Below are 22,780 nucleotides of genomic sequence, written 5' to 3'. Positions count from 1 at the left end.
CTGTGCTTTAGCTCAGTCTCAGCGTAGTCGTATATGAGATAGTAATTTCTGCTCATCAAGTTTTGTATTTGAAGAATCAAGATCAGGATGGACCAATTAAATGTGATACATTTAATAAAAAGTCCAGTCTCAGTTCTACTTAGACTGACTATCTCATAAGTCCAGAGCCTTCCATGCATCCTACTGCCTTCCTTACTAGTCCAAGCGCCACGACAGTGCATGGCATGCATAGTTGTATGGAACAGTTGCCAGAATCAATTGGCACAGGTGGCATATAGCCTTCAGGGTATCTGTAACGTACAGGGACAATCTTTTCTGTTTGACAGTCTTTGAAAATTTCTATAATATAGATTTTATCTTTTTTATACTTAGAATAGATTTAGAAGATAATGTGCTGTCACATAGATACTAAGTTAAAACAATAAGTAAACTCTTGTCCTTCCATAGAAGTTTTACTTTCCAAGATGAACTATCAATATAGTAAGTGTCTATATGGATTTCTGCAGTCCATCGTGCAGCGACTTGGTAGTCTTTATAAAATAAAGTTCTAGTCTCAAATATCTAAGGATACCAAATATTCTAAGAATGTCCATGTAAGTCTGGGCAGACAGAGATATGTGTTAAAGTTTTTAAATCTGAAATCTTTTCTTGAAATTTACGCATGAAGTTGAAATAACAATCATGTTTCTTGCAAACTGTCCCTTGCCTTGGTGGCTCTACTTGGTAACAGAGCATTCAGACTATATTTCTAACTTTCCCTTAGATGTAGACTGAATCCTAAAAGGCATGGTAGGGCTGGGGATGTAACTCAGTGGTGGAATATTGCCTAACATACAGATCTCTGGGCTTGATATCTAGCACTGAAAAGTACGATGTAGATATGTTCACATATAAATTTATAAAATGTCTTTCTTTGAGCCATCTCTTATTGAGGCAGTTGGTTCCTATTTATTTTATATTTTTCTAAATTCCAATCTTGTTATTACCCACCTCTCAGATTTTATTGAACTCTCTAGAGAGTTTCTTCCACAAATCATGATGATGTTCTCAAAAAGAAAATGTCAGAGTTATTGCAGTTCTGTGAAATGCGCAGTCTGTGCTGGGATTATTCGTCTGTCATTTCCTAGATATTTTACATGCATAGCTTATTCACATAATGTATTCACAGGGATCCAGTTTTGAAAAGATTTCAGTTGCTACTGCCAGTAATCTTTCCCAGCAGCAAGTTAGTGTGATCTTGATTTTCCAGGGTGTTTTCAATCATCTAAGTTATGGACTTATCAGTCACCATGGACTCTGTTACTCAGTGTGCCTAGCAGGCACTACATTCACCAGTAATGTGGCTAATCCTTCTCCATTGGCAGGCCTCTGCCTAGAAAATATACAAATAGCCAAGTAACCTAGGATACATTATTCATTCTTTAATATTTCAAGAACATAATTTGTAAAATGCAACATAGAGTTAAGTGTACACTTTCTGAGTATAAACAGTTCAGTTTTCATAAAATTAGCAGAAGAATCTTCTGTCTGCATTTAAACTCTCACTTCTAGCAACAGATCTAGCATAAATTATTCTTTAAAATGTTCTTTATAAAATGAGTATATTTTTTAAAGCTTACAGTGGAAATATTTGCAAGAAGCTATTATTAATTCCTTTCCAAAAGGAGAGTGAGCATATAATTATTTATATTAATAGTACTTAGCATACTTTCTAATAAGGGTTTCTCATAATTGCTTATTGAACTGTGGAGTTTTAGACTTAGGTCGCATAGCATTAATTTTTCATATTCATATATTTGAAAATGAGATTTTAAAAACATTTACCAGAAACAGGCTCTAACAGTTTATCAAAAACCACATTGACGAAATTAAAGTAGTTTAAGATCTATGTGACTTGAATATTCTTCTGAAAGACTATTTTTAAATGTGAGGGAATAGGCACCTGTGATTGAGATAGTCTCTGTCAGGTCGGCGAATGTTCTTTCAATCACATTTCCCAGCTTCTTTCCTAGTTTTCACATTACTTAAGAAGACAAGCTGCCCATTCTTTGCACTCAGCCTTCCCTGTTAGTAAATTTTATGTGTTCCATCAGCAATTTGATGATAGAAAGAAATGATTTTTCTGTATTTCATGTAGCACCGGGGCTCTGCAAAGTGTCTCTGGGGGTCCTTTGATGTCTAGACAGTTTAAATTATGCCTGCTCCCTGACTCCAAATTCCACCCCTGTTCTTCCTCAGGAGTTGTGGGAAATGAAACAAACCAGAAGGGTTCCACAATCCTAGAGTTCAGGGGGAAAGTAACCACATAGAATAGGTCTACTCTGGCAAGTGTATATGAAACGGCACAGAAACAGGGCCTGTAAAGAAAAGGAATGGGGCAACACCCTGCACATTTATTTATTCTTGTATTTTCCATATGGAAATACATACACATTGTTAACAAATGGCCACATCTAGAGTTAGAGGAGTCACAATCACCCTATAGCCTAATGTCCCCCTTTCCTTCCCAACCTCCCACAGGAGTCAAATCCAAGATTTTAGTCCCATTCTTGAACATTGCCTTGTTTGTTGACATGGTGAAATAAGTCGTTCTTTACATGAGAAAACTAACTTTGTTTTCTTCTTTGTCCTTTGTTTCCCTTTTATGAATGGATGTCACCGTTCCTCCAACCCATCCTGTTAGAAAGTAAGTAGCTCTTGAAATTACTGAGATGCTTTGTTAAGACATTGATGTTAAAAAAAAAAAAAAAAAAGACAGGCCGGGTGATGGTGGCGCACGCCTTTAATCCCAGCACTCGGGAGGCAGAGGCAGGCGAATCTCTGTGAGTTCGAGACCAGGCTGGTCTACAGAGCTAGTTCCAGGACAGGCTCCACAGCCACAGAGAAACCCTGTCTCGAAAAACCAAAAAAAAAAAAAAAAAAAAAAAAAAAGACATTGATGTTTTTATGGTTCTACCCACAATGCATGCTCCCATTCAGAGCTTGTGCATCCAGTTATAGTGGACAGGACTAATCTTTGTATCAGCTTTACATGTCTGAGAATGCAGATGTGGAAAGTGCGTTTGCATCACCCTCCTTCTTAGCCACAGATGTGTGCACAATGTCTTGTGTTTTATAAATATAATATGATAAAATTGCACAAAGAAGGATTTAATTTATACTTTTTGTAGAGCAGTTAAGTGAGATCCCACACTTGGTTTTCAAGAAAAGAAGGTTGCATTATCTAGACTATGGAATCAAGATTTAATAGCCCCAAGTAAAGATGAAGGTTAGACCATTTTTAAGGTGTATTTTCATATTGTGTATATTACATTGGATTGATCGGCACCTTTTAAGAAGCATTGGTATCTTTAGAGGAAAACATTTTATTGATTTTTAAATGAGATAGACCAAAATAATATTTTTTGTATAGAAATGCAACTAATGCCTTAAATCTTGGTGGCTAATCAGAGTGATTTGACCTGCAAGAATATTTTTTTCAAAAATATGAATATAATGTTATTTTTAATCAAAACAATTTTATATGCTTCTTTTTGGGAAATATTTGGAGAAATTAACTTAGTTGTTTAGACATTTAGAGCTATATTATCTTACAATTGTAAATTATCTATTTTAAGATTTTCCATGGTAAATCTTGAGCTTATTAAGTTAATAAACAGTATAACTTAATAATGTACTTGTGTTCATTAGAGCTTATCACTTGTAGGAGATGAAGTCCTTAATGTCTATGCTGACATTAGCCATAATCAAACTGCAGCAGTCATTTAGTATCATGTGTACCTTGGAAAATGTAAACTAGAGTGGTGTTGTATTTATTTATTCTGTATTCTTTCTTCCCTTTAAATATACATTTCTCGTAAACATTCTAAATCTACATACTTGGAAATATATAATTTAGAGATGTAGTATGAAAGACAGAAACAGTATTGTAAGATTTCATGTAAGGGGGACAGTTTAGTAAGCTATGGTTTTAAAGATCCACATTGTGTAATTTTTATGGGTTTGATTCTATGTGATTTGTCACATTAACATCTTGTCAGATCCCTGCAGAAAGTCTGCATTTCTGACAGTTTTCCTAATTTAAAACTCTCCAAATCTGGCACAGTCATTCCCAGCTTCAAATTTTCTGTGCTTTTGTCTGGAGAGTAGACTATAAAAATTACATATTTTTGCAGTGTTCGGTATAACATGTGTTGCATTATTTATCTGAAATTCATTTGTAGAGAGATAGTTCTGGGGAGATGAATCTGTTTTTCTTTATAGCTATGGCTGGGCCCACTTACATATGAGCAAACATTTTTCACGAGGCAAAATAATGAAATGAGGCCAGTGAGCTGCTTGTAGGATCTCCATGAGGAAAGATGTTGCATCAGGCCATAGCATTGTTCCCACGTGAGTCACAATGTTACAGCTACATTGTTCTCTGACCAAATTTATATTAGAACTCTTGTTTCCTGTCAAACCCAATGGAATTATATTTATATGTTGGCACAGACACGCTGCTTCCTAAAATAATAAAGAATACTCACATAATTACAATGCTCCCAAACCTTCAGGACCACAGTGCATATCCTTGCTGACTTGTGATAGTATATTTCTGCAGTTCCACAATTTTGTCTGTTTCAATTCATGAGAAAGCTTCCATAGTAAATAAGAGATTTGATAGCCTTCGCTTTTAGAAACATTAGTACCATAAACATGTAGTTTTACCTAAAATTCAAAATTTGAAAGTTTCCTATCTTAAAGGCTTCTTTGTTTAAAAATATTTGGGGTTAAACCCTTGTAACTCTTCAGGGGTTGGTGGAGTAGGGCGGGGCTTCTAATAAACACTGATTTGACCAAATACTGATTTTTTTTTGGAATAGTAGAAAATAAATGCACATGGAAACAAAATTAACTCAAGCAATATTTATATTCTAGCTTGCATAACTATTAATCTGCTAACAAACTGCAATATACACACAGTATACTTTTTATTATCAACTTTGTAAGGGTCTGCATGTAACCCACAAATGTTTGTACATGTGTGCTCTCATATTTTCCCTTTAATTAAATGTAGTTTGCTTTTTTAAAAACACTGCTTTAACATTTTACTTCATTACATCTTTACTACAAATGTAATTGTTATCTGGGAAGAATGCTCCCACTCACATTTTCTTTTCACATATTCAAGGAAAGGCTGACAATGTAGAAGCCATAGCAGAGATATGAACATAGATGGAAGTCCTTGATCGGCTGTGTGAGCGATTCAACACCAGGAGCAGCCTAAATACTTATAATTTCAAATCAGTTCTCCCTTGGTTTCTTATTATTCTTTTGTTGTTTTCAACCTATGAGATAGAGCAGGCCTGGAACTTTTTTTTTTTTTTTTTTGATCATTCAAGTGCAACCACCAGTTGTCTGTAATATTTTAAAACTGAGGCTTCATCGTGTTATCTTACAAAATAACACCACATAAAAGTTTGAGTTTTGGTTTCCTTAAAGTACAGTGTTGGTCGCTTTGTGAATAAAAGCATAATTTGAGTTTGGGAGACTTTTTGCTTGAAGCCTGTAAAACAGATGAATCTGATTAACTTCAGGGAGGCTGAACTGGCCCTTTATTGTAATGTAGATGTTTTCAAGGATGGCGATGTATTTTAAAAGGCATGTAAGGAGGTGGGTTTTGTTTTTTGTTTTCTTCTCAGACTCGCAGAATGGTTTGGCTTAATCTGTTGTGTCTCAACTGGGCTCATGTTTTGCACACTTTTCTCTTTCTAGTGGAACCTCTCCCTTAGCCTGTCTGAATGCCATGCTTCACAGTAACACTCGAATAGGGGATGGAACATTCTTCAAAATCCCTGGAAAGTCAGGCCTCTATGCTCTCAAAGTAAGTTGCATGGTTTTGCATACTGTGTGTATTCTTACTGTGGGTCACACATAGTTTTACATACGGTAAACACAGAGTTTTGTGAAGGACTTCTGTACACATGAAGGTTTTCATTTCCTGCACAGATGTGTGGAGAATAAACAGTGATGGATTTCTTGAAGTAAAACCCATGGTTTTGCTTCATAACATGGGATAATGAAAACTAGCTGTGGCTTTCTTGCAACTTCTTCTTGATTCTTTGAGATTTATAGGGAGGCGTGGCACAGAGCTTCAGCGGGGAGCTTTAGTGAGCACAGTTGCCGTCCAGTTTGGGACTCTACTGCAGTTGGTTAGGTACACTTTGCACCTGTGTGGCTTCAATAAAAAGAAGAAAATCTTACCTTCTGCATGAAATTGCACTGGTTTAAATCAGATATTCAATGGGGTAGCAAAATGCTCAAGAAATTGATTTTTTTAAAGCAATAATAAATATATTTTATAGTTATATAAGCAAAATATATCTATAGAAAATAAAAATTTGTTCAGCAGTGGTAGTGCACTCCTTTAATCCCAGCAGTCAGGAGACAGAGGCCGGTGGATTTCTGTGAGTTCAAGATGAGCCTGACCTACAGAGTGAGTTCTGGGACAGCCACGGCTATTCAAAGAAACCCTGTCTTAAAAAAGAAAAAGAAGATAAAAGAAAAATTAAAAATATGAGCTATAGATAAAATATTAGAGGAAGTTTTGGATGAAAGAATCTTAATTACTTGGTGGATTCCTCATTGCTCTTGAGAATGGGAAGTGGCATCTAAAATAGAAAGTTCATCAGGACAAGAGCTTTTGCTAAAGCAACTGAGAATATGCTCTACCAGAATAATTATTACTGAATAGAATCATTGAAGTCAATATGTTTTAGTAGATTGCCCAAGATAAAAAGAAATTATTGTAAGTGATGGATTGTTTTTAAAGTTCATCAACTGCCTTTGATAAGTTTGTTTTAATGCCAGGACTCATACCTGACAAAGAAATTCTTTCATAAGTAGGAATTTTTTCTATTCTTATTACGTTGTGTGTTGTAGAAAATAGCACAAGTTCATTAAAATTACTTGTATTTTTTTCATTTGTTTTTGATAGTCGTGGGTGTTTCATTTATTGGTCAAAAATCTGAGTTGTCAGTCCTTTGTTCTTTCTTTACATTGGAAGGAACATAGAATTGAAAAAAGAATGCACTCTGTATATGTCAGAAGGAAATAATTGTGTATAGGTTATTTCATTTATTTATTGTTTATTTGTTTGTTTCTGAGACAGGGTTTCTCTGTAGCTTTGGAACCTGTCCTGAAACTAGCTATTGTAGACCATGCTGGCCTTGAAATTATAGAGATCTGCCTGCCTCTTCCTCTCAAGTGTTGGGATTAAAGGCATGCACCATGACCACTTGGTTTATGAATGGTTTTATTGAAAATTTATTTATGTATTTTAGATATGTGGGTGTTTTGTCTTTAGGTATGCCCACCAGAAGAGGTCGTTTGATCTCATAGTTAGTTGTAGATGGTTGTGAGACACCATGTGTTTGCTGGGAATTGAACTCATGACCTCTGGGAGAGGAGCCAGTGCTCTTAACCACTGGGAGGGACATCCAGCCTTCCAGCCCTGTGTATAGATTTTAGAAACTGTCCACAGATATCAACCACAATGGTGGTCTTTTCTCAAGGCTTTAATTTTTTTTTTTACATCTTCCATCCAAAAGAGTAACTTCTATATTAAAAGTCAGTCCGTATTACATTTCTGAATCATTTATCTCTGATAATACATCAGGATTCTAAAAATATTATTCAGTTGCTGATACATCTCCATAAATCTTTTGTTGTTGTTGTTTGTTTTCAAAATAATACAGAAAGAAGAGTCATCATGCCCAGTGGATGGAGCATTGGATCTAGTCTGTGACGTAGACCTGGACGGCACAGAGATGGCAGAAACCAGCGCCCATGGAGCGGAGAACAGGGGTGAGTGACACCAGCAAACACAGCCTTGCTCTCTTCAAAGTTATTCCATTTCCGTGTTCACTATTTGCTTTCTTCACCATTATAGGTATGATTTTTTTCTGTAACATTTTTGTTGCTTAAGATTTATTATCTATCATTTTTGATTTAAAAATCTTAGCACTGAAGAATACTTTTCTTTTTTATTCAATGGGATATTTCCCTGAATAACTTTCTTGGATATTATCAGGATCTTTATATTCCTCCCACATAGTGAGAGAGGGTTCCTGGTTGGTGTTTCTACTTTATTTCTATGGCTGGACTAAGATCTACAGTGTCTTATGACTGATGGGTTTAATTTTTGTTTCTCGTAAGTTAGGGCTAGTTTCTCTATTCCTTGCTGAATCAAGGTGTTAAAATGTGTTAAATGATCAACAAAATTCAAGGGCAAGATTGGGTGGAAAATGGACACCTGGAGATTTTCCATTGACTGGAATCATTTGTAGACATGGAATTGGTTGAGGTCACTAAAGGCAAATCACAAAGAAAAGATCAAAGACTGGTCTTGTGGGAACCTGAATTTCAGGAGATTGGGGAAACTTGGGAAACAGGTGAATGGGATTGCAGATAAAGAGATATGGTTCATGATTTCTGTATGGGAAGATGGAACAATATGTTTCTTAGAAGGCAGAGATTCAAAAATGACCATGCTTCTTCCCGTATAAGCACTAACCACTAACCCTGCTTAGCTTTGTACTGAGACAAGATCAGGTACACTGTCGTCCTTACCTACACAAGATGCTTGGTGCCACTCTGGGCTGGAAACCTTGTCTTGAGATGGGCAGAGATGGGGAGGAAGAATGTGAAAGAGGGGTGAGAACCATGGAGAAGAAAGGGAAGAATCCATTTCTCTTGGATTTATGCTTCATTGATGCACGTTGCAAGGACAGAAGCAGATCTGGGGACTTTGATGACAGCCTGCATGTGACTGGGCCATGAGCGTGTTGAGCAGAACATACATGTGACTGGGCCACAAGAGTGTTGATCATAGCCTGCATGTGACGGTGTTACGAGAGTGAGAAAGAAATCAGAAAGTAGTACAGACAATGCCAAAGATTCAAGGATTTTTGAGGTGGAGAAAAAGAAAGTGGGAAAATCCTTAAAAGAGGGATATAATGGATACTTTTTTTGGCTTAATGGACAAAAATATAATAGAATCATTGTTTACTGGTAGGAGAATTCTAGTGAAGGAGAAATGGATCTAGTGGGAGAAATGTTACACTGCCATGTGCTTAATAACACCGGAGAATGTTGAGGAAGATGGACATCTGTGCAGTTAAAAGACTGATTTTAGCTAAGGGCACAGATAGGATGGAAAACAGTCAGTAGAGACCTGAAGCTGTCTGAGTAGAAGCAAGGTGGGTGAGTACAGAGATGCGGAAGGGGCCTGAAGACGTTGGCCCTTCCTGCTGCCACTTTTTCTAAGTAAAGGACGTCAGTTCAGCAGCCAACGTTTGGATGGTGGAAGTACTCTCGGAGACTTAAGGAGAAGAATTCCTATGTTTGCCGAGTTCTGCCAATGCATCTGAAAGTGTTAAGGCCACATTCGTAAGCTTATCAATGCTGAATGTACTAGACAGCAGTTCTACTGAGATTTCTCACAGTTGTGTTCTGGACCACTGAACAAATGCACAGATAGATTTGTCTGCCATTGAGGTCTTGACACATGTGGTCCAACATGGGAATGAAGGAATGGAGGAGAGATGTACAGTTTCCATAGTGTTTAAGCCAGAGGGATGGATAGGTCTACACAGAGGAAAGATAAGCTTTTTAAAATTAAAACAAAGATATAAAAACTGATAAAGACCCTGGTTATAGGGTTTAAGAGTAACCTTAACTATTAAAGTAAAAAATATAAGAGAAATAGTATGGATAAGGCATACCGAGTAAGAGCTAAAATTGTCCAGAAATGGAGGGTAACTCAAGAGTTAATCAGAGCATATAGATAAGAGTAGTAGGAGTTGGTGATCCTAGCATACCTATTTTACCTGAACTGTCCATGGGCAGGGATACATTGAAGTAGAACAGCTGTAATAACCCACAAGCAGTGTCCACGCTATCCTAACTCTAACCCTAACCCTGACTCTAATCCTACCAAGCCAGTAAGAGCAGAGAGGAAGGCCAGTGGTGTCTCTTTTCTCTTTAAGAGTCTGGCAGTCACTCTATAAGAGGTGAGGGGGGAGAGGGAGGAATGGAAGAAAGGGGAACTATGGTTAGTATATAAAATGAATAGAAAAATAAGATGTGTATTTTTAAAAAGCATATTAAGCTCTAAAAAATGAACAAAAAGAGAGCTGAGTGGCTGGCAATGGGCTTACTTTGTGCTCTAACTACCTTTTGAGTCATCTGCCTCCTTGTAGTTAGTTCCAGTAAACTTGGGTTTATCAGGTTGGACTTGGACAGATCAGTGAATAAATTAACCTTTACATGCGCCCAGAGTGAGTCACACAAGATACACAAGACACATATGCTTTGATGACACAGAATACAGTGCTGGGGGCAAGAAAGGAACAGGGAGGAAGAATGGTCCAGCGGAACAGTGAGGGTTACATGGGTCACTTACTCGATTTCCAGGCCCAAGGGTACAAGACATGTGACAAAGACAAAAGTCTGCCACGTGGCGAAATCTCAGAGTCCGGTTAAATGGGAGAGAACCAAGGTTTGTCAATCAAGAAGCAGAGTAATGGTTTGGAGAAAATGTTGAGATTGGAAAAATTTTGCTAATGACCAACCCTGACTTCCGGGGGAGACAAGGATTGGGCAGGGACAGAAATAGGGGAGGAGACCTCAACCAGCAATTAAGTCAAAGCAGGGATAAGCAGACTCCCCTAATTTGACATGTGATTAGGTACTTCACAGAATAACTCAGACCCGCACATATCCAGCTAATGTGACCCAAATTAGATTTCCTGGCCTCTCCTTTGAAGTTGCATTAGGGAAATTGCTTTGGGGAAATCACTGAAAGAATAGTAAATAGCTTATTTCCTTGAGTACTCCTTGGCTCACCCACCTTTGTATCTTATTGCAAGCCATAATTGCTTCTTGCAGGACAAGCATATTTCCTATCCACAAAAGTGCCCCGTGTAGCGTGGAAAACCTAGAGAGTGAAAATCTACTGAGGCTGATGGTGCCAGCCTTTGCAAACAGCCCGCATTGCACATACTTTGATATTCACGGCATTCCTCGGATGCAGATGGGATTTATCGGTTTTGTTGCTTGATCTGATGACAAAGAATAGTCTTCGGGACCTCTCAGATAGTATCCAAACCCAGATGTGTATCTGACACCAAAAGCCAGGTTCTAACTATTCTGATACACTGCCTGGAACAGTAGGGAGCAGTTTTTGCCTAGCGGTAGAGGTAATTTGCCCTTCCAGTGTGAGCCGTCAATGTTCTCATTATCCTCCCGAGAAAGTTTTCTACATGTGTGCATGTGGACCTGAGGGAGCCCCCACTATTGCTTCTTTGGTGTAGAGCCTGGGAAGGATCTATGTGAATAATAACCAGTGACTGGTAAGATACCTTTGGCACAATTGAAAGAATCACTCTGGCATAACCAAGTCATTTAAAATTAATAAAGATTAATTGTTACACCATCAAAGAGGGGAACAAAGATATATAGGAAAAAGAAATGCCTTGCCTTGGCTGACAGCAAACTGGCGCTGGAGAGAGGACTCACTGCTTAGGAATGCCTACTGATCTTGTAGAGTTCACTTCTCAGCGCTGGTGACCCCAGCTTCAGGGGCTGCGACACCCTCTTCTTGCCTATACTAACGTGAACAAATGCATACACATATACTCACCTTAAAAATAAATCTTAGTGATAAAACTCTACTAAGCAGCAATCTATAGTATCTGAATGCCAGTCCCTGTGATAGAGTTCCAATCAATGAAGTCCTGCCTTAGCCCTTCTCTTGGCCCTTCTCAGCTGACCACAAGAACAGAGTCTTAGAAAATGGCTGCTGCTCTGCCAAGATACTTTTATTAAAGTTCACTTGAAACAATCCACTGTGGGGCAAGTGGTATATTTTTGATGGTGACATTTATGGGACAAAGAACTATGACTGTGTCCATGCCTCCTTGACTTCGGAGTAGTCTCCCACGTGAACAAATATTGAACATACAGACTTGAGAAAGTAAACGGCTCAAATTTTATAAGCTAAGCTCTGGAGATCAAAGAGTGATTTAGGTGAATCGGTTGATTCTTCTGTGTTGATAAGCCATGACAAGTTATACCTATATAAGTATAGATCTGTGTCACACAAAGAAAACATTATGAATTTTATGGCCTATTTTAGGCAGAGATTTATGTGTGTGTTTGTATCTGAGTTGTTTTTTTGTGCATAATACAGAGGTATATTATGGCTTTCCTCACGTGTTAAGTTGGTTTACAATGTATTACTCTCTTACATAACCCACAATTTTTATGTTAAATAATATCACTAGTAGACAATCTTTACCCTCTTCATCCTCTACTTAATAGTTGTTATTAATAAGAATAAAGTATCTCTTTTGTATCTGTAATATGCTTAATACTTAAGATAAACAGAAAACCACCTCCTCCCTTCTAATGAGGAAACTGAAGAATGTATAATTTTCATCTACAGAGATCAAAAAAAGTTCTGCTTGCTATTAGCCCTAATGGCTTCAGGGAGGAAGCCACACTAAGGCCAGGGAATTAGCATTTTTAAAGTCTACTTTTACAGAGAGGGAGATCGAAAGGCAAGAGAGGAGAGAGAGGGGAGAGGGAGAGAAGAGCAATGAGAGGGAGGGAGGGAAGGAGCGAAGAACAATGGGAGGGAGGGAGAAGCAATGAAGGGGAGGGAGAAACAGGAACACATATCCAATGTTGTTTAGACCTGAAATCCCAGTATGTATAATGATTTCAACATTTCAAGAATTTTATTTGACCCTTTTTCATTCTTCTTTGTAGCCAGTTTTCTAAGTGGGTTTCTGATTGTGTGATTCTTGGCAGAGTTGTGTTAACTTAATGAAACATTATTCAGCTCGCTCTTTATTTTCCTTGGCTCAGAGGTTACAGTTAGAGGGGGTATTTTTTTATATATCAAAAGTGAAAGTTGTTTTAAGATGGCTCGTGTATGGGTACGATCTCTGCTGATGCATCAATTACACAGATACCAGGCGTTTCATGGAGAAAGTGGGGGAGTTTCCAGGGAAGGCTCAGGACCCCTGGCAGAGTGTTCACAGTGTGTACTTATGTAGCCTACTCACACAGGGAAGGGGAGGACAGAGGGTGGCATGGTACCTAGGAGAATGTCTTGAGTAGTTGGTCTCTACCTACTGCATTAGTTCCCTTTTCCTTTTGGAATGACAAAATACCTGAAAAAGGCAGCTTAGGAAAAAAAAGGGTCAGTTCTGCTTTCAGGTTGAGCAGGGAATGCATGGCACAAGGCACTCCCACTGTCAGGAAGACAAAGATAAGTGCTGGTGCTCCCTCCCTTCCTTCCTTCCTTCCTTCCTTCCTTCCTTCCTTCCTTCCTTCCTTCCTTCCTTCCTTTCTCTCTCCAGATCTCAGTCCATGGGCTGTGCAGCCCACATTTAAGGCAGATACTCCTCCTTAGTTAAATCCCTATGGAGACACCCTTACAAACACACCCACATGTGTGAGTCCAAGTGAATACAAATGAATCAGGCTAACAATCTTAACCACCCCTCAGGGTCTTGTTTTTCTATTTGACTGTGATGCCCCACTAAGATGCTTTGCAACATGCTATGTGTCCACACACATGTGGGGTTTTTTTTGGGGGGGCGTGCAGGGTGTTGATTGCAGGCTCCCAGTTGTTCACTAAAGAAGACATAGCATTGCCCCTGTCTACTTGGCACCCTTTCTTAAACTTTTGTGAGCATGAGAAAAAAAAATTCCTTGAGACTTTGTACCAGGCCACCTGGTTTCCTTGGGTTAAACAAACTTGTCCCATAGCCCACATCTCTGCATTTTAGTTAACAACTTGTTAACCAGTGGAGGCACCTGCTCTACTCTGGTGGGCTGAAGAAACTGAAGCCTGTGAGGACAGTGTTGTTTCAGGTACAGATGGAAGAAAGTACAGAGGGAAGTGAGCACTCCTCAGAGAAATGGCCACTGGTGGGGTGTCAGACTTCCTCTGCCCACTCCTTCCCATTCCTCATGCTTTCATTCCTGCCCACAGTTTCACAGTTTATGAGAAATAAAAGAGATTTCGAAAGATTATTCTGCTCACTTTCCTTGTACCCAATCCATTTAAGAAGATATTTTCCTAGCAACATGTCCAGGGAGAGTAGGAATCTTAAAATCCAGCCCTCTTACTTTTTCCCCTCTGTGTTTTTGATAACCTTTATAGCAAAGAAGGATTTCCTTATGTTGAGTCTTTGTGCTTTTAATTAAAACAATTTTCTCCCTTCTTCTGTGGCCCCATGATGGAGAACAGCTGGTTACCATCGCCTGACCACCCCCTTCGCCTTTTCCAAATGACTCACTCCCACTCCTTCAAACATGACTTAGATATTACTTCCATTTCTTTTATCCATCAGGGGCCTCTTTTTCTTACATCTCCCTCCTTGAACTGTGAACTCGGTTCTTGTATAAATGGGTTTTAGTCAGTTTTAACAGCTTGGAGCCATGGGGGAAGAGAAAGTTTGCTTTGCAGTACAGATAAATCTCTCCCGCTACATATCATTTTCTAAGTTCTCTTGTGTTACAAGAGCAAAATTCCATAATAATGATAAAGACAAGAAGGAGTGTGATCTCATAAGAAAAACAAGCTCACTCTCAAATAAAAATATAATTAAAGGTATTCCCCCAATTATTCATCTTAACGAGCTAATTTTGATTTATATTGTTAGAGACATGTACATCGGAACAAGGCAGACATGCTCTTTAAAAACTGTATGTTCTCACTGCTGCCAGATAATCCATTTTCTCTGTCTGCAAAGTGACTCTTTACAACTGTTTCTCAAACAGCTATCTGTGTACTTTGCCTGATATTTTACATCCTGACATACAAAGTAATTAGCAATAAGCCCATTAGTGAAGCTCTTACCCTTGGCCCTCACTAGCCTTTTGCTCTTACATTTTTTTCCTGGACATTTCTATGTTTCATTTTCTGGGTCTATTGTTCTATTTCTCTGTGACTATTTCATGAAATGGAGTAGCATTGAAGATCAGGGTTGTTCTGCCAGTATAAGTGAAATAATTTGGGAGATGGAGTGCCAACTCAGGTGGTGAAGTGCTTGCCTCACAAGCATGAGGATTACCCATTACCCACATGAAAAGGTGGGTGTGTGGCACACATTTGTAATCCCAGCACTGGGAAGGTAGAGACAGGCAGATCATTGTGGTTCACTGGCCAGTCATCCCAGCAGAATCAGTGACTCCCATGTCCTAGTGAGATACTTGTCTCAAGAAACAGGTGGGCAATCTCTGAAAAAAGACATCAGAAATTGACTTCTGTTCTCCACATACGTGTACATATATACATAAGTTCATGTAAATACAAACATGTACAACACAACAATTTGCAAATTGTTGTTATCATTGTTTTTATTTTATCTCCTCTCATACAATACATCTGGGCCATAGTTTCCCCTTCCCTCACTCCTCCCAGCCATCCCCCACCTCTCCTCTCCCTCAGATCTAATTCTCCTGTTTCCCTTCAAAAAATAGCCGGCCTCCCAGGGATGTCAACTCAACTCTGCAGGACAAGTTACAATAAGACTAGGCACAAGCCATTGTATCAAGATTGGACAAAGCAACCCAGTAGAAGGGAAAGGGTTGTAAGAATAGGCAAAAGAGACAGATCCACCCCCACTCCCACTGTTAGGAGTTCCACAAGAACACCAAGCTACATAACAACAACATATATGCTGAAGGTCTACACTCATACAGACCTATCACTCTCTGTGAGCTGCTATTGGTTGATTATGTGGGCCATGTTCTGCTGGTGTCCTAGACCCAGATAGCTTCTACAATCCTTCCTTCCATCTTCCTTGGGATTCCAGAGCTCCACCTAGTGTTTGACAGTGGGTCTCTGCATCTGCTTCCAACAGTTGCTGGATGAAGCCTGATGACACTGATGATTAGACACTGATCTAGAGCTATAGCAGAATATCATTAAAAATCATTTCACTCACTTTTTTTCCAGTTGTGGTTGGTTCTATTCTAGGTCTCTGGGCTATTGAGCCTCTGGTGTCTCGCCCTGCAGGCTGTGTTGGGCATGGGCTCCCTCTCATGATATGGGCCTCAAGTTGAACAAGTCATTAGTCAGCTACTCCCACAGTTCTGTGCCTCCATTACCTCAGCACATCTTTCAGGCAAGATGTGTTGAAGGTGGAAGGTTTTGTGGCTGGTTTGGCATCCCAGTCCCATCACTAGAAATCTTTTCTAGTTACAGAAGACGGCTGGTTCTGGTTCCATATCCCTCGTTACTAGGAGTCCTCCCTAGGGTCCCCCTATAGGTTCCAAGTGGTTTCCACTGCACTAGATTTCCACATTGCTCACCCCTACCCCCCAAATGCCTATGGCGTAGTTTCCCTCATACAACAGAATCTGCTTTTCTTCATTTCCATTTTTCTGTGTCTATGATAGGATGGGGGTCAGGCAGCTAGAAAGTAGAACTCCTTAGGTATGCTTTCCTTGTTAAATATGTCATTTTAGTTTGATGCTTTCTCCATGTCTAATTCGTGGTTAAAGGGAATCTTTGAAGGGTATGCACAGCTATTAGCAGAGTTAAATCAGAATGGCTGATTAATCAAGACGTTTAGAGTACATCTTCCATGTGGGAAATGTTCTCAGTTACCTTTGCAGCTTCAGTGTTTCATCTGGTCAACCCAAAATGTTCATTAACCTTTTGTTGACTTTCTAAATCAGGTAAGGTATACCTAGTTCTGTGATAGACAACTGCAATGTGCTAATCAATATCAGCCCAAAATCACTAAGGAGATTCATAACATTGTGCTTTATGACATAAGTTCATGTACATACATAAATACAACATACTCATGTATACACAAGGACATATGCATATATACATGCATACATGTATGTTATAATTAGTTTTTATTGTCAATTTGACACACTTGGGAAGAAGGAACACCAATTGAACAATTAATTAACCTCTTTTGGGTTGGCCTTTGAACATGTCTATGGGCCATTGTCTTGTTTTCTAATTGATACAGGGGAGCCCAGACCACTGTGGGTGGTGCCATCCCTAGGCAGGTGGTCTTAGCCTGCATAAGAAAGCTATCTGAGCCAGCCAGAGAACAATCTAATAAAGAAACTTTCCTAAGGGTTGTTGCTCTGGATTCCTGCCTTGACTTCCTTCAGTCAAGGCAGGAATCCAGTCAAGGATCATGACCTGGAAGTGTAAGATGAAACCTTTACCTCCTCAGGTTACTTTTGGTCATGGTTTTTTATCATTGCAATAGAGAAGCAAACTACTAAAATATAACAGTAGCATCTTTGTTCACTATTACTTTTTTTTCTTTTTCCTTTTTTCTGAAGTAAGGCTAACAGAGCTAATGAAGCAGGTTTTGGAAACATAGTAACAATTTCATTCTCTCATATATTTTACTCATATATATTATTATGTTAAATAATTTCAAGAGCCCCAGTGCTTAAAATGTCAAGACTCTGTTTTTTAACGGTTTCTTGGGAAAATTGCTATTTCCGTTATTTTATTGCTAACAGTTCTCTGTTGCTAGTTTGTTTTGGCATATCATACCCTTAGAGGTTTGTTTTTGTTTTTTTTTTTTTAAATGCAACAAGAGAGCTTCCTTTGGCCGAGCTGACTGTACCCACTTTGACCCAGGAATCATTTTAGAGAAGATATCTCTCCATAGGCTGGATCCAAAAAGGACTAAGGAATTACCTTTCTCTGATAGAATTGGAGTCCAGGAAAATTTTAATTGGGGTCAAATGGGTTTCCTGTTCTTTTTTATGTCAGTTTTTATACTTCTTGGCATGCATTTAGTTGCTGCATTGATCCAGAAGATCTGCTTACACAATTTCAAATGTAAGTACTATACACAAAACACATTGTAATCCAAGCTGAAACCTTTGGACAATTTCCCATGTGGGCTTTACTCTGGAATCACTTGCTTATTGATCTTTCAAAACAAAGTAGAGTTATAACTATTATGTTTCCATTGGCATAGTTTTTTCTGGATTTAATTGTTTTACACCATTGTGTTTTGAAAAAGGGGATAAATGTTAAACCTTATAGTTTTATAATGTGTATATATACATGTGATCAGCTTTAAGTATGAATAACATCTAAAAATCCAGGAAGAAGACGATCAAGAGAGAGCAATATTAAGTGATAAGGAAGGATGGAGTGGGTCATGGTGTGTCAGAAATGAAGGAGGAAATGTGTATATCTCTGGGAAGTAAAGAGTGGGAGATGGGTACAGGGAGGGAAGGATACAGATAGGAAACACAAAAGCATACTTAATCAAAAATGTCATGATGGCATCTAACACATAATATGGTGAGTTGAACAAAGATAAGTCATAACCCCACAATTGAATCATGGGCATTCTTGTATGTTTTTTAAAAACTCTTTGTTCTTCATTGTTTGAGAATGGTCTACAGTTCTAATTTCAGATTATCATATCAAGCAACTTAATTCTATTCAGATAAAACAAATGTCATATGTGTTCTCTCAATTTTCAATCCTATTATACATACATACATATATTCATACATACATATGTACATAAATGTAGCTATGTCATAAACACAGCAGCAAAGCTGTTTTGGAGAACAGAGGGAACTAGATGGAAGGATAAAAAGGGACTATGGAAGGAAAAAAGGGAGGGGAGGGGATTGAAGGGGATCTGCTCAATGTATAGTGCATATATATGACAATGTAAAAGTTATATGACTGAACTAGTGATAAATAAACAAGAAAGCCCAGCCCACTTTGGAGTATTAATGAGCCCTAATGGGTAGCCATAGTGTTGTCCCCAGTCCTCTGATATGATGTCCATTCATTGTGAAGTTTTTCAGCTTTTAGATCATAGTAGTGGTGTTTCTATAGGAATCTGTTGGTGTTTGAGAGCATCATCTGTGATTATTTTAGGAAACTAATAGGGAGAATTAGAAGAAAATTAATAGAAATGAAAGTGGTTGAAGTCCATACCTTTTTTCTTGGGAGGCGCTTGAAGTAGAGCTCTCTCAAATAGCTGTTGCCTACGTGGGTGGCTTAGTGGGGTACACAGCAGTGAACAGAATGAAAAGGCTTTATGGCAGTGCCTGAGTACTATCCACGCCCTGGCATGCACTGTGGTCTGTGCCTACACGGCCCTTGCCATTTTATGTAGCTTAATGACTTTTAGCTTTGACTTTGAAATCTTGTTTTTATTTCCTTATGCAAGAACCATAAAATTGTGGCTTTTCTCTTAAAGTAAGACAATGAGTAAGGTGACACAGAGAAATATATCTGTGCTTATTCCCATCCATGTAACTCCCCGCCTCTTTTTGTTGGGCGGGGGGGATATCCTTTAAGTTTGCTTTCCTGTTTATCTTAACTGACTTTAGAATAGATGTATGTTTTAATTTTTCCTAATTTTAAGAACTTCTATGTATGCTTTTCCATAATACAAACTACATCTGTTTTTCTCCTTTCTTCAGTTCTTGATAAAGGCAGTAATTAAAACTTAACTTCAATGATAGATACTTTAAATTAATTTAATGAAAGTCAGATTTAAAAATCCAATGTAATGAGCATAGAACAGCTTTTCTTTGCGCATAAGTCCTGAGTTGCTTAGCCTGGGGCTGCTGGGGCAAGAGCGTATCCCATCACTGCAGAGACAATCAGTAGTATATCCACTAACTTTTGAGAACATAGGTTAGAAGAAAGCATGGCTTCTGCAGAGACATTTAGGGGAGCTTTTGGAGAAACTGTTTGAGTTTGATCTTTTAAGGTAAATTTACAAGACTGTGTGATTGGGATGACTCCTTGGGAGGGATCCAGGGAGAGCCAGTGCGACAAACAGCAGGTGTTTGTGCTCCAGTATTGTCAAATGCCTTCTTTGGCTACATTGGATGTGGTAGGAGTTGTAGAAGCCAGCAAAATATGAGACTAGAAATACATCAGAAATAAACGCAGATCGATCACATCTACTTTTTGATTTTTCCCTAATTTGTACCTTGAGTTGAAGACTAAAGCTACATTCATGGGACATTTGTTCTTCTGCCAGGGATCTGCCAAGTGGATTAGGAGAGGAGCTTCATGGTACTATTACACTTTAACCACGTGCAAGTTGTATGACATCAATGATTGTAATAGCATGTTCAAGGTAAATGGAATAAAAAAGAGGCCAGACAACAACTTGGAGACACCTAGAGAAAAAGACCAGTTTGCTGAGACACTGTCACCTTGTTTCTGGTCATTAAGAATCCTTCATGGCTGCCTATAACGTTTGCTCTCAGCCATTTTGAGTGAGTGAGTCACTTGTGTGTGAAGTGATAGCTAAGAGGCAAGTTTAAAACTAGAATATTAATTTAAACTATGCTTTCAGTTTGCCTTATTTGGAAAGACAAGCAAAATGTGGGATGCAATGGTATTGCTGTGCCTTTTAAGAAATACTGAACACCAACTCAGCCAGCAAAAATTCACATTCTTATTTGTTTCTTTATTTTCATTTTTTTAAAAGAAAAAAAAAACTACCTTTTTTCATTATACATACCAATCAAAGTTCCCACTCCCTCCACTCCTCTCATTCCCTCCACCTACCCTCCCACCCCACTCCCATCCAATCCTCAGAGAGGGTAAGGCACATTGCCTTGGGGAAGGCCCAAGGCCCTCCCTACTATATATAGGCTGAACAAGATATCATCCAAAGAGACTAGGTTCCCAAAAAGCCAGTACAAACAGTAGGGATGAATCCTGGTGCCACTGCCAGTGACCCCTCAGTCAGCCCCAGCCATGCAACTGTCAACCACATTCAGAAAGCCTAGTTTGGTCCTAAGCTGGTTTCCTTCCCAGTCTGGCTGGAGTTGTTGAGCTCCCATTTGCTCAGGTAGACTATTTCAGTGGGTGAACCCACCATCATGTTCTTGACCTCTTTGCTCATATTCTCACTCCTCCCACTCTTCAGCTGGACTTTGGGAGCTCAGTCATTCCAGTGCTCCCATGTGGGTCTTTGCCTCTGTTTCCATCAGTTGCTGGATGAAGGTTCTATGTACATCCTTGTTTTTGTTTTTGTGTTTTCAGTGTGTTCATCTATTTCATCTATGAGAAGGACAGACTATCTTTTTCAAACTTTTGTGGGTTTTTAATATGCAAAGATCTGTCATTAATTCTGTGATTATACTGACATAGTTTAATAGTAAAGAAAAATCCCAGCTCTCATTCTGTCTTAAATTCCAAGAGGATATCAGGTTCTAGGCTACATGTCAAGGTTTGATATTTATTGGATAAATCATTTGTCCCCATTGTTGGATTTCCTGGCTCCTGTTGTAATTTCACTTACAGGGAATTTCCTCTGACCTCTCCTCTAACATTAATTTATCTTCAGGTTCTATTTCACAAATCAAACTCCACCTCTTAGATGAACACTCAGACCTCCAATTATTTATTTATCACATCTATTCTTAAGACAGCTGTACAATAAGTGTAAAAAAGTAAAAGCCTTGTGTTTTTTTCAGAATATGAGTCTGTATAACCTGTTTCCTCGGCGGATGGGGTATTTTCCATTCTGCTAACCTTCTGTCATATGTTTGGCAAAAGAATGAAGAAATTAACTCAGGTGCTCATAGTAAACTTTAGGTTTACATTTGTCAGCACTTTACAATAATACAGGTTCACCCCACCGCTTGGGATGTAGGTTTACACCTATCCCCAATGCCAAGGCACAGTCGTTTATAGATTTTATTGTTAAGTGCATTTCCTTTCCCCATTTTAATAGTGTATTTTTTTATCCAAAGTAGATATTTGGAGAAAACCATTTTGACCCAGGGAATCATGTCCAGATCAATGGGAGATGTGAGGGGGCTGTAGCTGAAACAGGTGCTACCCTGCATTTTGAAGGAAGGGTAAAGAGAAAGCTAGTAATGTGGACTCCGAAAAGGCCCAGTTTGAGAATGCACGTCATGGTATTTATAGGGCCCGACCCCACCCCCAACACAATCTCTTTCATTTTGGGCTCTGCATTGAACATCCTCTTGTAAATGGCTGTAAATAACTGCAAATGAACACAGGACAACAACAGAGCTGAGACATACTCGTTGACCCTAAAGTAGATTTCCTGATATTCGGGGCATCCCGGGTCAGAGGGCAAGAAGGAGGATAGTAACAGCCACAGCTGCTCTCTTCCGGAAGGACACACAGGTGCACTCTGTTTTCACAGCACTTAGATGATGAAAAGGATGCTAAAGTTTAGGGGCATTTAGTCAGAACTTGTTACTGTTTGATCCCACTGCATTGAAGTTTACGTCTGGAAGACTGACGATTCTGGGCCAGCGAGATGGTTCACTAGTAAAGACATGGATTAGTAAGTCTGAGGACCTGGGTTGGATCTCTAGGACCCACCTGGTAGGAGAGAATTGACTCTTGCAAGTTGTCCTGTGACCTCCACACAAAGACTGTAAGACACTTGCACAATATACGTATAGACAAAGTAAAACAAGAAAGATTTTATAGTTTTTTTTAAAGACTTACTAGCAAAAGTATTTCCTAAACAAATTGATAGTAAATTTGAATTTATATGTTCATTGCACTAAAGCAATTTCATTTATTCTGTGAGGTTCTCATTACCTGCATTTTGCATTTGGTTCTCCATTAATCCAGTCAGTAAATGTTCAGTTTCCTGAGTGGAGATGGCACCCAGAATGTAGCAGCCATAAAGCATATTTGCTGATGCCTACTTTACTTTGAGCTGGACTTTTATAATGTCCATGG

The 22,780-nt window shown here is 38.8% G+C and overlaps 1 protein-coding gene across 1 annotated transcript in view; it reads left to right on the top strand.

The window, feature by feature from the left end:
* Positions 1-22,780, top strand: part of LOC121453516 (putative Polycomb group protein ASXL3) — a 143,839-nt gene that overhangs the window by 29,727 nt on the left and 91,332 nt on the right. The window contains exons 2-3 of the mRNA XM_041660364.1: positions 5,758-5,866; positions 7,740-7,848. Of these exons, the coding sequence (XP_041516298.1) occupies positions 5,758-5,866; positions 7,740-7,848 (218 nt within the window). The remainder of the gene's footprint in view (positions 1-5,757; positions 5,867-7,739; positions 7,849-22,780) is intronic.

The sequence above is a fragment of the Microtus oregoni genome, unplaced genomic scaffold (assembly GCF_018167655.1).
Source record: "Microtus oregoni isolate MIOR12 unplaced genomic scaffold, Mior012 000011F_ref0000422, whole genome shotgun sequence".
In the NCBI taxonomy this organism is placed as follows: Eukaryota; Metazoa; Chordata; class Mammalia; order Rodentia; family Cricetidae; genus Microtus; species Microtus oregoni.
The sequence above is the reverse complement of the archived record's forward strand: the minus strand, read 5'-3'. Positions and strand labels throughout refer to the sequence as shown.